The sequence below is a fragment of the Mya arenaria genome, chromosome 2 (genome assembly GCF_026914265.1).
Source record: "Mya arenaria isolate MELC-2E11 chromosome 2, ASM2691426v1".
In the NCBI taxonomy this organism is placed as follows: Eukaryota; Metazoa; Mollusca; class Bivalvia; order Myida; family Myidae; genus Mya; species Mya arenaria.
In genome coordinates, this window is record NC_069123.1 from 13915020 (window position 1) to 13927396 (window position 12377).

General features: G+C 33.6%; 1 protein-coding gene across 1 annotated transcript in view; it reads right to left on the reverse strand.

Moving 5' to 3' along the window:
- Positions 1–7087, reverse strand: part of LOC128225100 (extracellular matrix organizing protein FRAS1-like) — a 119768-nt gene extending 112681 nt beyond the window's left edge. Inside the window, exon 1 of the mRNA XM_052935131.1 lies at positions 6689–7087. Coding sequence (XP_052791091.1) covers positions 6689–6764 — 76 coding nt within the window. The 5' untranslated portion in view covers positions 6765–7087. The remainder of the gene's footprint in view (positions 1–6688) is intronic.
- Between the last annotated feature and the right edge of the window lie 5290 nt (positions 7088–12377).

Below are 12377 nucleotides of genomic sequence, written 5' to 3' on the forward strand. Positions count from 1 at the left end.
GTGATGGACCACAGTGACTTGGAGGGAATGTGCTGAATTTTGACCTCTACAAAATTTAGTGACATTTTACCTAAAATATATATTTTTTTCTTCAGATTCATCAAAGGGGTCACTCATACCAACTATCTAGCATAAATAGCTATGAATTACGGCACTTTTACAAAGTCAGAAAATCTCGATTTGATGAATCTGAAGAAAAAAATATATATTTTAGGTTATTTTAGGTAAAATGTCACTAAATTTTGTAGAGGTCAAAATTCAGCACATTTCCTCCAAGTCACTGTGTGATGGACATTGTCTCATAGGGATATCACTCAAATTAAGTGTAAAATAAAATGAGTTTGGTCTGAAACTCATTAACTTGGTCCAAAAATGCCACACAAAAAGACAAGATTCATTCTGTACAAACGACAATAATCATAAATCATTATTTGACCCACTGCGTTGAACATTTAAAAAAATAATGAAAACTTTTACTGTACCACTAAAAATTAAAAAAAAACGTTTTAATAGACCGTAATCGCCTCTTGTTCAAATTAATAAAAAAAATTACTCTAAAGTTACCATTGACATTGTTATTCTGTTTGAAATAAGGGGATAATAACACAGAGACTTGGATAATAAAATCACCTTTCCAACTATCAATGAAACTTTTACAAACAAGGGAAGTAACTCGATACTTGTTTGAAAAACACTACCGTTGTCGGTCCGTACCAGTATCGATTATTTTTAAGTAATTTCAGATAACCGGTGAAGATCTCATATCAAATAGTTGTCAAATTGATGTACTACATCAAATTTTGTATTAGTTTTGTCCTCTTCAAGTGCATTCGAAGGGATATACATTGTGTATGAAAGGAAAAAGATAGGAGGGCATGTGAATAAATTCTCCATCCCCGTAATGCCTTACTAAATACTTTGATGGGGTTTCGATATCCCCTTTAATCCCCGGATAGAAGATAGTTTCCTAATCTTTATCCGCTCGCATTTTCGGGTGCCCCCACCTGAGCTAAAAAGGAAAATACCAGAGACGCATAATTTGCATATGACTTTGAGAAAAAAACACACTGAAGGACCAAAGTCTTGTCACGGTTCCGATCAATACCTCTTTTACCCCAAGAAGTGCCGCGTTTAGATTCTTCTGAAATCAATTATTAATTTTTATTAACGTCATATTTTAAGTCAACAAGATGACTTAGCAATAATTGTGGCAATACCTGCCTGCTTCTGCATGGGTCCTTTCATGAAACTATTTATATGGATCTGTTTTGGGTAGTTATGCATATTTTTTATGACGTTTCTCATGCCTTTATGCGCTCTTATTGCTCCCTCTCAAAATGATACGCTTTTGTGTAACATTCTGATGCTTTTAGCGTGACACATAAATTAATCTAACAAGGACTTGGTGTCTCAATTAATAAGTGTTTCACATTCCTAAATACTTTTATCTTTAATTGACATTGCTTATAAAATAGAGAGTACTTAATTGAAATGATGGTATAGTGGAAGTGCATGATGACTTTAAAACTTGTAGGCAAATATGTCGCCACAAATTATCTGGGATCACTTTATTTTCTACATCTAACATAGTCTATTTTCCATAAAAGCATCGTAAATCTTCTCTAGGCGTTTGGGATGACTTTCAAAACTCACTTCGGCGTTAAGCTGTAAAAGATTTATACTTTTTTATGTAACATCATCGTATAAGATTAAAGAAAATACTCTGGCCTTCGCCGAAGTAAATGCAATTGTTTATTTCTGGTAAGAAAACAACAAACTTAACTGTATTTGCTTAAAACATCACCCCGAGGTGTAATACACGCGACTAATGTGTTGTATATGCAATTTTTAGACTCACAACGATTTTATTTTAACATAAATCATTCTAATATTTTGCTAGGAGACTCTTCATTTTGCCAACGGAAACATATAATGTGCTTTTAATATACAATAAATCACGATAGCAACATAACATGTCAATTATTTCAGTTCATATAGTATCTACATACGTTCAGCGTATGTACTTTTCAATGATTGTTACAATTATGTATACCATTTATTTTACTCTAATTACAATTCACGTTTTGTTTTTGTAATAAACTTATATCAAATGCAAGCGATATTAAAGACAAGAGCGGCCATTATTTAGGTTATAAATTTATCTACATTTCGATAGCAAACAGGATATATTTTTAAAACAAAACCGTAATGGTTTAAATATCGTAAGAACTAATAAATAATTGACTGACTATAGCGCAGGCTTACTTTTCGCACAGGGCACAGTTTATTTTTCATTTTAATGTGGATTATAATTTCAATATTTATCTCCCCATTTAAATCAATGTTCGACATATATCATCAGAATTCGTGGTCGTTATATGCTTCGTGTGCAGTATTAATTGTTGCATTTAAATACCACGGGGATGTTTCGGAAGGATGTATGTTTTTCTTAATGAGCTTAAATCGAATATTTTTGGCATTCGTCGAACCATTAGAGCTATTTCCCAGATCTGATTTTAAAATTAATTGTCTGTTTTACGCAGACAGAACTTTGAAAAATAGCATTGATAGGATCCAAATGAGAAGACATTTTAAGAGTTCAAAAAGATTAAAGACTCTGGTCTCGCAAGAGAAACGAGCATTTTGATCGATAATTAATAAAAAGACAAATTTTCATCTAAAAACAAGATCGAGCAAATTGTAAAGTCGTTTTTAATATTATAATTATCAATTCTTTGTTTCTCCAGCAAAATGATAGTGAGTTAAAATGAAAATCATCCTCGAAAATTAATGAGATTTTAATATGGGAGGACGAGAATGGTTGACGCTTTAACACAAGCTGCTCCCGGGCGCATGCGGTGCAGATATTCAACATTCCTAAAGCAGCAGCACGCGCGAATTGATGCAGTTGTAAGTTGTTTTTATATATATTTATGATATTTCCATTGAATTCTTTCAAATTCATTCCACCCATACATCATCTATTTGATATTAAATATTTCAAGCTGTGCGAATGTTGATCGAATGATATTTGTTCATTAGTGCTGCAAACTGGCGCGTGCTTAAAAATACAGCCACCGTGTTTTGTAAAAATATCTATACATTTAATAAATCAAAGAAAGACTGTTGCCAACGAAACTCGTTATGTCGAACTCTTTTATATCGATGTTCCGGTTATGTCGAACTTTCTAAAAAAATAATTTGTGTTATTAAAGTTGGACATGTTTAGTATTTCGGGTTTATCGATTTTTCGTTATCTCGAATATTTCCCGAGTTCCCAATGACTTCGACATAGCGAGTTTTTACTGAGCTTTTTCAGCTGGACCAGAAGTGAGTTGGCCATAAATTACTTTCACATTGCATAGTTGATTAATCGTAAATAACAGATAGGTGTATTTTCACGATAATACAGGTTAACTAATATATTCAGCGTGTCGCCTGCAACATAATTTCAACTGTCTCATTGAAATGCTACGATACCTCTTTATCTACATGTACTTATTTTAAACGTGCCGTAGGTATTGTGATTTTATCGCACGTGTATATTGACGGGCTTAAAGGGACTGTGTCACAGATTGGCACCAAAAAAGTTTTTTTCTGTAACGAATCTCAGGACAATTATCTAATAGAATGTGTTACGCTTTGATATCATAATTGTAAAAAAGTACCAAAATGTAAAAAAAAATATGTCGGAGACCGGGTTCGAACCCGCGTCGCCAAAATTGTAGTCCTGCGTCTTACTGCGCTACAAATGCTTATTCTAATCGGGTGACATAATTAAGGTATACACCTACCTCGGTAAATATCACGTGATAACACCGACTAGCCAATCACGCATACGGAATGAATTCTACATGGTAGACATACCCAGTAATCTTTTTTAATGGAATAATACGAAATAACTGCTAAATTTAAATACATTGTAAACTATGTGGTATGTTGTACACATCGATGCCAAGTTTATGTAAGTTTTCGACAATTTTCTTCTTTTTTTTCGCTATTTTATCATACGTGCGACAGCCCCTTTAAAGATAACTATCATAGGCAATAGAATAAAGGCGAAACATTATGTATATTAAAGGAAGCAATAACTCACATAAAATGCATATAAAGGAAAACATAAATAACATGCATTATTTTAATGAAATGTAAAGCCTAACTTTAAAATGAAAACACAACCGAACTAAAGCACTTAAAGACCTCGGTATATTTACATTTTGTAACTAGCTGACATTTTTATGTTTCATTAAATATGCAGAACATGCAGACGCCTATATTTACATAGTCTTCTTTGACATATGTGGAAATCAAGGGACAGGGATTTTACATTTTAATCACTTGTATTGTATGGAAATTACATTAAGTATTATCAATTGAAAGAAGTCGGAAATATGTGAAAACATATCTAAAAAGCTTTCTTCAAAAAATGTGGCTTTTGACTCTTCATAAACCGATAATAATTTCGAACTCTTTTTAAGAAAGAAGCCAAAGAATTATGAAACAAACATAATAATATATTTCCATTTCTTCTTAAAGAATGCGGCTTTCGAAAACTCATCAAATAAAATCTGTGTTTTTTTACTTAACCGAATTTGATCTACTTTAAACCATCATCGCTGTTTGTATGAACTTATTCAGCGTTATGCAAGCGTAGTAAGGTGTCATTTTTCCTTTTCAACACTCACAAATGTATGGAGAATAAATATGCTAAATAGGTTGCCAGAAGTTAAATTGAAATATGCTTTTTACGTTCTTTGCCTTATTTTCATAACACGTCTTCTAAAGAGATGCCCACATATTTTATATAAAACTTTTTTTATTGAAATGGCTGTACCAAATCTTAGACTATTGTTTTCATAACCTCTTAAATAAGACAATTGTTATAAAAGAAGTCTTATTATTTTGATATTATATATATATATCTTAATGTTTTCTTACAAAGTTGTGTTTGTGCTTTTTGTACAGACGTATACCTTCAGTATCTTTGCACGTTTTTATAACAGTTAGACTATATGATTTTTAAAGTATACACATTTCTTTGGCTTTTTTTTGCAATGCTATATACTACTCGACCAATAAATAAGCTGTTAGTCTTTACAGCTGCACTCTCACAAATTGACGGTTTTGACATTTTTTGTCTCAGAATCAGCTCATTTTGCATCAGTGTCTTAAACTTATAAACATATAAGAACTCTCACAATGAGACAATTGTTTGGTAAACTGCCGAAAATGCATATTTCTTAAAGCGTTATTAACGCTTTTAGCCATAAAAGAACATCAATTATCAAACGTAAATATGAATTTGCGATCTACTCATTTGTCAGCAGTCTTATATCACTGATTTCCAGACGTAAACGCAAAAATGGCCCATTCCAAGACAAAGAGATGACAAAAAATTCGATCGGTGAAATTGCAGCTTTAACAGTTCCAACCGCTATATTGTTTAACGTTAATGCCTAGTGAACCCACGTAATTTTGGCATCACTTGAAAAGGCATTACTTGCTGATTACTAAAAATGTTTTACAAATGACTGAAACTACAGAGTAGATAATGATATTCTAGCTCGTATTTTGTTCTCTATTCAATTGAAATCGGACTGAAAACGGCAACTTTTGCAATAATTGAAGACCAAAATGTTAGCTTCTAGAACTACTTTCAGTAGAATTATTACATATTCCTTCTATCCGCATAACCCCCAATGGATGGGATCTGCAGTCATCCGAAATGTCCATAATAGAGCAATGGAAACTGAACGATTAGCTGACTAAAATAGTTATCTTTAAACCCTTCAATTTAGAGCAAAGAATAAGCAAAGCATAACTTACTTTTGTAACGGAAAACATAATAGAACCAAAGTCAGTTTAGTATGTACATGATTATATGAACTATCGTATAATGTATGTATTGCATCTTCTAATCGTATGTGGCAGCAACAGTTAATATTGGTAGAAATTGAAATTTTGTGCCGATATCATTTGTAACATTATTTTGTATACAAATACACACTTAAACCCAATTATATACTTTTTTTGTTTATATTTGACTGTTTATGGGAATTTAATATAAATGTTAAGTCATGATGATATAAGAAAGATGTAATAACATATACTATAAATGCAAAGTGGTAGTATTATATTATGCTATCAGATTCAATCTAAAATCTTATGTAACTAGGGCACTGTTATATTATTAATATGGGGGCAAATAGGAATTTTTATTTCTGTATCGATTTGTGTACGATGAACTAATATGTACTTAAAGCTATATTAATTTTATGCACTTAAGTATCAGCTATAATTAAGAAAGAAAAAAAGGTTTACAAATAAAAAGGCTATATCCAGCGTTCTTTGAGTAAATATTAGATTTGTTCTATAACTCTGTTATACTGATTATTTACTCAAAGGACAGGAAATTTTATCCATGCTGTTGTGAACTCTTTCCCTACATTGGTAATACATAAGCGTCTTAATTAATCTTGTAAATTCTAAAACGTCAGCAGACTCTCAGCCCAGGGAAATATAGGCTTTCCTAAATGTCCAATTATTTTTGCTTTTAATGAATTGTGCATATTGTTTCACATGGTTTCTGACAGGTATAAGACAGTTTTATGCGGTGTAAAAAATCTCTTCATAGGCATAACACATGTCAGCAGTTTGATCAATTGACACGTGCAACATCCGAACTCACCTTTAATGCGTGAAATATGCACGAGGAATATAGTCAAACACCCCAGGAACAGTCGTAGACTAGTCACGAAACTCATTCTTATTTCGCATAATCCCTGTAAATTTCGAAATACATCCTTTTCATATATATTCACAGCTGTGCATATCCAAAAGTCAGAAACAGATTATCCAGACAAAAGACACACTATTTAGTTAACATTCCACAATAAGTATTATTTTATCCCGAAAATATCTGCACAGAAAGTATCGCACTAATGTATACGCGGCAATTTATATATCCATCATTAATATCATCCTCAACCTTATACAATTTTTAATAGAGAGACTCGTCTAAATCCGGCTGCTACCAAACTGTTTAAGCGTGTTTTATACCTGATGTATGATTGGTATACTAACTACAGCTATTGTAAACGAGAACGACGAGAGAAGTTTAAAGTTAAAGTTTAACTACCGGTACACCTAAAGCGAACAAAATTGGGATCGAACCGTCGATTAAAGAGGACAAACTATCGAATGGATAGACACGCGCAGTTTGTTTGGACCAGCTAAGAAGCTGATCGAATGAACTTGATAGCATGGGATAATTGGCGGTTCGGTCAATTGGTCAATACGACTATCTTGACCGTAAATGTCAGTTTTGTGGTAATGTAACAAAGGAATTATTTAATTAAACTGATGTCGTTGCCCTTCCAGTTGATGACTTCAGCGTTAAAAAAATACACTTTAATAATATTGGCATTGAACGCATCTAAGTGCAGAAAAGAACAACACAATTGCACTTGTTTAAACGAATAGTTTTTGTTTTTAGATCTAAGAAGGTTAGACTCATTTCCTATGAAGATAATCCCTATTAGTTTTCTATTCCCTCTCTCTTTAAATTTTATTGCCTTCCCCTTATAAGAGTTAAATCCCCGGCAGCGCAGTACGGAAATTAAACGGTATTTACAATTACTGTAGCACACAACAGTTTAAAAGTTAAATTGGCGCCAATATTTCTAATTTAAAAAAACAAAACAACAAAGAGTAGTTCGAGATTTAAAGATCCTGCAATAGCCAGAATACTATATAGAATTCCGTATGTTGAGCAGACATAAACAAATGGGAAAGACTAAGATACTAAATCCTTTTTGGAGAACAGTGTTGTGATTTCATTGTTTTGATAACAGGAGTACATCTATTTATAGTAACAATGTCATGATTTGTTCGTCCTTTTGTTGATGTTTACAATGAAAACCGAATACAACAAATGTTTATGAGAAATACTATGGTACTACATATTTTATGATTTATTTATGACACCAATGTCTTAAGTTCATTGTTTTCTTGTTTGTTTACAGTAAAAACCCGCAACTACACGTGGGTAATGTTTGGTCAAACTGTATTTCGGCAACAAGTATTTTTTTTTAAAAACTTTAAAAAGCATAGAAAACTCGAAGTGAAAATTCCACTTATTTAATATAAATTTTACAGTAGGAAAGAATTTGATATCCCCCCCTGAATCTTAACCTAATAACTGCACCACCCGCAAATAAATTTTACAATTTTGATAAAAATTGACGCTTGGAATGGGATATTCGAGAAAGACTTATTGCCACGCAACCATGGTATGCTTTAAGAATTATAATACACTTAAAAATTAATTAAAGTTCAAAACATGATGGAAACACGATATGTGCAATAAAATACAAACTTTTGTAATCAAAGTAGGATTCTGAACCAAGAGCAGATTAGAAGTCGGTCATTAAAAAATGGGTGTCAAATTCGGAATGCGAGAGAAATCAACAAGCGACGATGTTTGTTTAGAATAATCGAACGCCTGTAATCAACAAAGAAAGAGAGATGATATTACTTCCAAGTAATAACATAAAGTCTGATTTTAAGCGCATTTCCGTGTTTTTATCTTCTATTGAAACGTTCTCAACTCAGAGGAAATTACTGGTTTGTATTGAATGCAGGACAGAAGGGATTCAAATAAGATAATTATGGATTTTGAAATATGCCAATGTCCATGATATTCAGGACAGGACAGGACAGAACTTTTATTAGGCATAAACATTAACATGTTCGTAGCCAAATGCGTATATATATATATATAAACATTCACGGCGGCAATATGAAACAGTATTGTCATTAATGTTGTATAAGAAGAGCATAAATTCAAGAACAAATATAAGTATAGCTATTCAAATAATATTAGGCAATAATTAAATGAAATAAAAGCACGTTTGCGCTTTTCAGTGGCAATATAAACAAATTAAGCAAAATTCCATAACAATGCTGCATTTTCAGAATTTAACAAATTACATATTTTTTCTTGGTTTGCCAATGACAATAATATCGTGGTAAGCACATTTGTCTTATATCTTTATAAAATGAACATGCAAGAATAAAATGGCGCCAATATCCATGATATTGTAGACTAGTCCAGCTGCCGTGAAAAAATAAATTGTTTGAGAGGTATTATTAATGTACATTATCATTATACAATACGGTATCGAAACTGGAAAACGAGCCGTTATGTGTTTCAAATATAAAATTGGTTAATTGCTGCTCCGTGTTCTGATAAAATATATATGTAAACAGAGTATTTGTTAAATGTCCAAACAAACATATTTGAAGGCTTGAACATAATGACCGTAAATTGTAGATCAAAGATACTAAACTGTGAACTGTATCACTTTAATGACGTTTTTGGCCTGAAGTCACACCGTAAATGTGTGAAAAGTAAACAGCTGATACAAACTACTGACTTACTGGCTAAACATGACGACTTCTATAGTTGACCCGGAAATCAAGATAATGCAGGTGACACTAAAGTTAATAACCGAGGGACAAATCAGAGACGCGAAAAAACATGTACTACAATCTGGTTTTATGATTGTGAAAGTCCCCCATATAGTACGCGGTATTCGGGAGCTTTGTTATGAAGTTCATGAGTGATACGCGGTAAGCTGAACCACAAACGTGTCTTTATGCGGTACGCAGAACCACAAACGTGTCTTTATGTGGTACGCAGGATTCGCATAGAAAATGAAGAAGTATTGAGTACGCAAGATAGAAAGAGGGGGGGGGGGGGGGGTGAGTGGCGGACTGGATGGGAGAGGTTACAACCTCCCTTATAGCGTTTAGATATGACCAATATGATTACTCAAGCAGGACCAGAGCTGGTATGCAAAAACACCTTATACTTTTTCTTAACTTAAGTAGATAAGTAGATATCCTAAAATGTTTATGGTAAAATTAAGAAAAAAATACTAGTTTTTTAAGATAACAGTATGCGTATAACATATAATTAAGGGAAATGAAGTATTTTAGATATCATTCAGTTGCCGTCGAACTCCGTTGGCTCGAACTCCTAGGGACCAGCGAAAATACCTCGAGCCTAGGAAAATTCGAGCCAAGGGGGAATTCTTACCTACAGTATAATGAAATGAGTCCTTAACATCCAGTTCGAGCCAACGAAGCATTCGAGCTAGACGAGTTCGAGACAACGGGGTTCGACTGTATTATATCATATGACTGTCTCAAAACATGCAAAAACATTTACATGCAACTATATGAAAATGTAATCAATTATTAGTAGTGTTATTCCCAGCTTATTTCACATAGCAGTGATAAAGCCATTTCGTTAAATCTATGATCTTCGCTTTATTAAAGGAAACAATAGAAACTCATGAATCAAACAATAATTATCTATTCGTAAACGAGGGGGGAAGAAGACGCCATATCCGCACCGCTTTGTCAGAAAATTGAATAATGATATATTGAAAACCGTTCTATAACCGTGTGACAACGTTGTATTCTCTAAACAGGCATGAAATCAGCCTTTATACCACTCTAACGAACCAGTTGACGGGCGTAAGTAATTTTCGTACTGCAATGTTACTTTGACCCTCAATTCCTCAGTCAATTTGATAAACAAAATAATAATTACTTCAAAGGAATGTATGCATTTGGTAAACTGTCTCATATGGTACAGGATTTCAATAGTATATGGTACTGACACGATAGAAAACGACGGGGTGGTCTGTTCCGATCAGATTTTACTTATAATCTTGTGGTTGATATACTTTATCATTATCATTATTTATTAACAATGAATGTAAATGCAAAGATATGGGCGAATTTAGGATTCGACGTTTGAGGGGGTGAACCTTAGGGGCGAAACCTTTTGACCTGCGCCCCCCCCCCCCCAAAAAAAAACAAACAACAACAACACAACAACACAACAACAACAAAACAAAACCAAAACGAAATATATTTGGTTTGAAACGTAGGAGGATTTGAGGGTACTACACACATAATATTTGAACAATTTCTAGCCGAAATTGAACAATTTGTGCGTTTTTTAACTCTTTTTCTCCAAAACCTGGATGTTTTTAGGGGGGGGGGGGGGGCTAGATACGCTAGTGGTCGATGTCAAGTTATCAACGCTCTGTTCCCGTATATTCAATTGAGTACGCGTTGAGTGCTTTATTTGGTAATTATAAATTACGAATCTTATACATATCTTCTTCTTTTTTTATTTTACTTAACTGTTTTCTGATGTTAAAAAACTCACTTAACCTTAAATCGTTCAACGGGGAATTACTCATTATTAAACCCCCCATTGGAAAATCGTAATTATGCCGCTTTTTTAAGAAACGCACACAAAACACATTTTTTTGTTTATATTTTGTTTACTATTAACGCAATGGTTTTGTTTCTTTATATTTACTTCTAATAATATATGTGAACATAATAATGCTCTATTTGATCGATTTTCTTTTAACAATTGCAGAGGATGCGAAACTCCACTCGCTTAGGTGCGTGTATGTCAATCGTAACAACTCGGCCATCTCCGGCAAGCTTCGAGATAGACCTCGTAAATAGTAGTAAGGATATACGAAAGTGCGATGCGGCTGCCGGCGATTAACACCGTTTTTAATCCGCGTAAAGAAGGCCCATTGTAACAACAAGGAAATGGATTGTGTTAAATTAAATGTGCTTGTTTAAGAGAAAATATTTATTGTAACCTTAAAGAATGTTCGTTTTATGAATATTTAGATGTTTCCTTATAGTTGAAGCACTCTATTTCCTCTAGAAAAATCGTGAGCACACAGAAAATGTACTTGACAGTCATTGAAATCAGAAATGATCATACGGTTCATGGCATGCATGAATCATTACATCGGATTAAATGCATGCATGGACTAAATGTCAACATTTTCTCAACAGTTATAGGAATACCCTATGAAATGTAAGTTTTAAGTCATACTTTGCCGTGTTATTTTTCACACCATGCCTTGCCATTAAAACAACATTACTATTCTGTAAAATCATTGATTGCCTTGTGCAGAGTTTTGTGGGTTGTGGTAGGATGGGTGTGAGCTGGTCACCAAGTCAGCTTTACCAGCTGAAATCTATGCATGCCTTCACTTCAGCATTATTGGGTTTGGGCTGCAGATTTTTTTTTGTGTCAACAGTTCTGTGGGGTTGAGGTGGGGCGGTGACTATCCACGCAGTATGCTCAATTGTTAGAGTACCAATACAACGTTCATGTGGATATGCACCAGACAATTGTAACCACGGCCTCCTCAGGTCTGGGAAATAGTGGGGACTTTGACTTTCAGTACAGTCCACCGCGGCTAAAATCCCCACCTTGCGCGGACGATCCAATGGCAAAATCCCTGCCAAATGCCCCCACACCC